A 5,554-nucleotide genomic window follows, 5' to 3' on the forward strand; every position below is an offset into this window, starting at 1 on the left:
AAGTTTCTTTAATGAGACGACAGCGCCAGTGATTCCTCTGTGACTAATCTTTGCAATACAGAGTTGTCAAAATCATCCATTGTTTTTGTTCGGGATCGCTTTAGATAATCTGCTTAAAAAATGTCTGTAGACCGTGATTTGGAAACCAAAGTTAGGAAAAGTGAGTAGTTTAAATATTGATATACCATTTTCTTATATAAATTTCTGTGGTTAAGCAAAAATAGCTTTCGGAAAAATGTAATTACACGAGGACTTTTTTGCATGGAAAATCGATTGTTTGGCGCACAGAGTGATTCAATTGAACTGTAAGTTTTCTTTTCATTTCCACAGCCAGCGAGAAAATCTCAGAGAATATGCACATAGTAGCGAATGAGCCCAGTTTGGCGTTCTTCCGGATCCAGGAACACGTCCGGAAGGTGCTACCCCTGATTGTGGACAGGAGGAGCGAAGTTGTGCAACTCCAGCAAGATCTTCAGGGCCACTGTTACGACATGGAGTACGCAATTGGGTAGGAATATCGTATATCCTTTCCACCTGGTCACTTTACTGAAAGCGACACTCTTTTCAGAGCCATAAAATCAATAGAGGCGTCAGAGAAGAGCTTCCAGAACATCCACGAACTCCTCAAGAATGCCATTTTCCTGAAGCAGCAACTGAAGTACGAGGAATCCCGCCGAGCAAAGAAGGAGCCCAGCAACAGCTCTGTGTACAAGCGCTTATCTGCTCACATCACGCTGGAACTTCCGGATTTGGCTGATATTTCAGGAGTTGTGAGAGAGACGACCAACAGAGTGGAGAATATGATGTCCCACGCGAGAAATTCCTCCACTTCCGCCACAACGTCGGCCAATGGAACCACAGAACTGCAGAGATCCCACACAACGCTGCATTGATGAAGGATCTGGAGTGCCATAGGATTGAACCAAAGATAGCTAATTGGTAAGATTGTGAATATTTTGTACTTTCAAGCCTTCCTTTTCATCCTCTCGCAAGGATATATCAATAAAAGTCGGGCATTAATTAGCGAAGAATTAGATTTGTCGCGAAGGATGAGTTGAGGAGGCGTGATAATTGAATTAAATGGATTGGGACAGCCCAAGTTCCGCTACAATTAAGAATCCTTATATTTTTCTCCATTATGCTAATCTCCGTCTACTGAAGCTCCCTGAACAGTCGCTTTTCCCTGTTCCTCCGCAATCGCTGCTTCTCCACGCGAACCATGTAGAGTCCTGCTGCAATCATGGCGATCAGCACGAGGCACGACGTCGCGATTATGATTCCCACTCCGGGGCCCTTGTTCAGGTGCAAATGAATGCCCGCCTCCGCAGTTTCGGGCTCCTCAGTGGTCTGAAGAATTGCACGAGCGCTGGGATTGCAAAAGGCCGCGCGTCTCCTGTAGTATCGCACTATTCGCTGGCCAGCGAAGGCTTCCGGAGAGGCGCACCTGAGTTCAGATAAGAAATGCTGGTGTTGAGGCTTTCGGTAGAGCTGATTGAGGACCGTGTCGAGCATCCACTGCGCTGAGCAGGAACAATCTAGAGGGTTGTCCTGGAAATCTATGCCATCCTCCAGATTTGACCAATCTGTGAGATGCTCCGGAATTTTGGTCAGATTATTGCCGCTCAAATCAAGCTGGAAGAAAGAATTGCGAAACGTTTTCACATGTATTCTAATTTTAATTGATGAAAATGAATAATTGAGCTGAAACTGCGCTATTTCTCATCAGATTTAAATGCCATTCACGCAGTTTAACTTTCCTTTCACATCACAACTAATCGGACGTGAATTTAATGTTAATTTTTTAACTAGATGTGTGTTGGAAAGATCGCTCTTTCAAAAATCGGTTGATTCAACGATTTGTCATGTTTTTGCCAGTAAGGAAAACAAACTTATCAACTCGTTATCGCAGTCTGAGGCCGAGAAACAAAGCGCTTATCAGCCGGAATCGGCGTGATTGGGCGTCTCGAGATATTTCATGACGTGTGTCTCACCTTGCAGAGGTGCACGCCCTGGAAGGCCTGCTCGTGGATGTCGTGCAGCAGTGGGCATCGCGAGATGCTGATGGAGACGCAAGTGTGGTTCTCCTGGGCGTGTCTCCCGCGCAGTGGCGAGAAGGCTTTGGCGTGCAGGGCGCTGACCAGCGGCATGTTGCTGAGGGAGAGGTTGCCCACGGTGATGGGGTCGACGAAGAGGATGGTCTCGATGGGATTGTGGTCGAGGATGAGGGTGGCGAGCGCGGGGGTGCGCACTGACATGCCCTGAGGCACAGAAGTGAGTTGATTGAAGCTCAAATCCAGCACTGTCAATTCTGGCAGGGCCACATGGTCGGGCAGGAATTCAATTAGATTGTCGGATGCATTGAAAAAGGCCAATTTGGTGGATGCATCGGTGGGGGTGAAGAGCTCAGTGAGTCGATTGTTCTCCACGTGAATCGCCTTGATTGCTTCCGGGAGTTGTGTGAGAGGCCACAGCTTTATGCGATTTCCCCGAGCACGGAAAATCTCCACAGAGTCGGGCAGATGCAAATGAAGGTCTTCAATTTGGTTCTCAGACAAGTCGAGTGTTCGCAGCAGTTTCATGTTCTTGAACGCCTTCTGGTTCACATTGGCAATCTTGTTGTGAGAAATGTCCAGCGATTCCCTGGAAAGAGGACGAACCGTTCAGCGAAAGTTATAACGCCGTTTGTTCAATTATTAATCAACCGGACTTAAACTACATGCGATTAATTATTTTGTGAAATATCACAACTATACGGAATTTATGGGTGAGCGAGACGGAGCACATGGTGTATCTCTTGCATGGGAAATCCTAGTTAATTTATAATCCTTTCCCCTATTCTGTGTGTGGGAAATTCACTGAAAGCATTCTCAATTCCTGGGAAAGTTTGGGAGTTTGGATGGAAAAAACGGGGTCATGGCGAAAGCGTTTGGGGTGGTTTTTTGGGGTGGAAATTCAACTGAGAAATTATGAATCAGTGGGATGAGTGAAATTTCACTGGAACACTGCAAAATCTCGTGGAAATGGCAAATTTTCCGTGGGAAGAATTTTCTCAGAACACAGCCACGAAATGCAAAATGAACGCGCTTCAAACTGAAAGCATTTATTCTCGCATCTGTTTTCTAGTTTTAATTAAAGGGACTTTCATTCCTACACATTCATTGTGAGGCTGAATTTATTTTTTTTTGCTTAAATGTGCGTCACTTTCATAATTTTAGCTGTGATGAATTTGTTACAATTGTGACTCAATCTCAGCAAGTTTCGCATTTCTCATTAAATGTTCTTAAGCTTTGTCTGAAGTCAAGAAATAGTTCATTTTGCGAGAGATAATATTGTTGACACTGCAGATATGCAGTTCTGTTTGAGTGAAAGACATCAAGACATTATAATTTTACTTACAATTTGTCAAAGTCAGCAAAAGTTTTCGCCGTTATAACTGCAAAATTGTTGTGGGCCAAATTCATCTGCCTGATGCTCAAGTGTCTCTTCGCGACTTCGTCACTGTTGTCACCATCGAGGTCCTCAATATCAAACACGAGATTGTCCTCGAGATTGAGCGTCTCAACGTGACTGAGCGCCGAGAGGAGTTCTGATGAGACTTTGCGGAACATATTGTGACTGAGATCCAGGCTCTGAAGGCCTTTCAAGTGCTTCAGAAGGGCGGAATCGAGCTCCTGAAGAGCGTTGCGAGAGAGATTCAGGTGCCTGAGAGTGGAAGGAGTGCGCAGAAAATCCCTGGGCATTTCGGCAATCTTATTGCCTGCCAACGAGAGCGTCTCGAGGTTCTTGAAGAACTGCAGAGGTTCGGGTGTGAAGCTATTGATGGCATTTTCATCGAAATTCAGTCCAACAACACTCGCGTCTCCGGTTAATCTGAAATGAACGGTTGATTGTGATATCGCGTCAATGGCCGCGTCTGCGATAAGAGCGTCTACTTGGGTAGGTATGTGAGGCCAAGCCGGTTGAAGTGCGCCTCAATTCTCTTCGCCGATGGCCAAGCGAGGTTGTCCAGCTCCACAGAGCTACTGCAGAAGATCCTCAAACTGTCCCCACTTTTGACACACTCGCAAACACTGCACAAGTCACAATGAACAGTTGAAATTACGAGTGATATGCACAGCAATATCAATTTATTCATTATATAATTGCGCACTGTATTCACACGACGATTGCCCACTGATTTATCAGGCGGATGCCTTTCAACTGAGCCCGAGGCTACAATGCGATTTTACTCACCTCATGTGAAATTACAACGAGCAGTACAGAAAAACATTGTGGCTGTAGATAAAAAGTGGGCTCTCGTCAATGCGCAAAACTGATAAGATATCAACGTGATTGGCTGATCTAATTCACACTCAATGCATCGATATCGAGCATTCGATGTCTCCGTGAGCCCGCAACGCACCTCCGAAGAACAACTTCTTCAATGCTCTACTGAATTGTAAAAGCTAATCAAGCTCATTCGATCCGCGACAGATTTTTATTCAAATTCACTATACGAGTATCTCGTTTCTACAGCTGAGCAAGGCCAAGAGCAGTGTTGTGTTGAGATCGGTTAACAAGCAATCGGGAAATCGCGGGAATTCCCGGGAAAAGCATGTTGTGTCACGAGCTTACACATACTCAATGGGCTCGTCATTCCAACGCGAGAGCACTCTTCAGAGTGCAAAGAATGATGCAAATCAATGAGTCTCAAAATTTAGCATAGGTTCAATTTCAACTGTGATAATCTCATTTTAATGAATTGCAAATCCATTTTCTCAATAACACGCCCCTCCCGTCGATTGTTTTTGCGATTTTTACATACAGAGAAAATCAATTGGCCATATATACTCACTTTTTTCTCGTTTTCACGTGACGCTCCACTAAAATGCCAGTGGAAACAGTGTAAAAATCTGCAATGGCGAAGCTATTGAAAGAAAATACAATCGATTTTGTTTAATGAATTATCAATTTTATTAAAGTTCTTCATCGTTTTTCTCAAATAACATTTTACAAACATGTTTGAAAACAGAAAATATTCTTTTTATCTTCAAATTTGCATTACAATAAAGTGTAACATTTCACAAAATTATACCGTATTTTTCTCCATTTTTATTTTTATTCATTTTTTGCTGTGTTCAGCCAGTTAAAATGTTTCACAAGAAATCTTTTGCACTGCATTAGTTTGTGTGTAATTCTGTTATTATTCCAAGTGTGTAAGTTCTCAACAAAATTGGTGTCACTCAGTGCATTTGGGTGTTGTTGGTTGCGCTTTTTGCCTCTACACTCTTTTTTTCCTCACTGTGGGGAACAATTCAGGAAAAAAAACCGAGACCAACGGAAAAATACGTGCTCGTTTGCTCACAAAATTATAATGTGTCTTTTATTCCGAACTAAAGTGGTACCTAAAGTTACTCTCCTGGGTAAAAATCGTGTAACGTCATTTGGAAAGCATTTTTCGAGTTTTTTTCTTGCTGTTATTTGCAATTTTATGTCTTTAATATGTAATGTAAATGTATGTAACAATAAATTCAATCATGAACACTTTCAACTTTTTCTTTATTACGTGTTATAC

At 43.2% G+C, this 5,554-nt stretch overlaps 2 protein-coding genes across 2 annotated transcripts; one reads left to right on the top strand and one right to left on the bottom strand.

Moving 5' to 3' along the window:
• The first annotated feature begins 48 nt into the window (after positions 1-48).
• Positions 49-1,118, top strand: LOC132262596 (BLOC-1-related complex subunit 8 homolog). The gene is made up of 3 exons (XM_059761906.1): positions 49-160; positions 331-508; positions 569-1,118. Exons 1-3 carry the CDS (start codon positions 121-123, stop codon positions 891-893), a joined length of 543 nt encoding a protein of 180 aa, XP_059617889.1. The 5' UTR covers positions 49-120; the 3' UTR covers positions 894-1,118.
• On the bottom strand, positions 941-4,277 carry LOC132262595 (podocan-like protein 1). Its single transcript, XM_059761905.1, has 5 exons — positions 4,234-4,277; positions 3,933-4,070; positions 3,397-3,870; positions 1,992-2,640; positions 941-1,632 (listed from the first exon to the last, which is right to left on the bottom strand). Exons 1-5 carry the CDS (start codon positions 4,236-4,238, stop codon positions 1,153-1,155), a joined length of 1,746 nt encoding a protein of 581 aa, XP_059617888.1. The 5' UTR covers positions 4,239-4,277; the 3' UTR covers positions 941-1,152.
• Positions 4,278-5,554: the final 1,277 nt, after the last annotated feature.

Source organism: Phlebotomus argentipes, unplaced genomic scaffold, assembly GCF_947086385.1.
Source record: "Phlebotomus argentipes unplaced genomic scaffold, Phlebotomus argentipes genome assembly contig_15, whole genome shotgun sequence".
In the NCBI taxonomy this organism is placed as follows: domain Eukaryota; kingdom Metazoa; phylum Arthropoda; class Insecta; order Diptera; family Psychodidae; genus Phlebotomus; species Phlebotomus argentipes.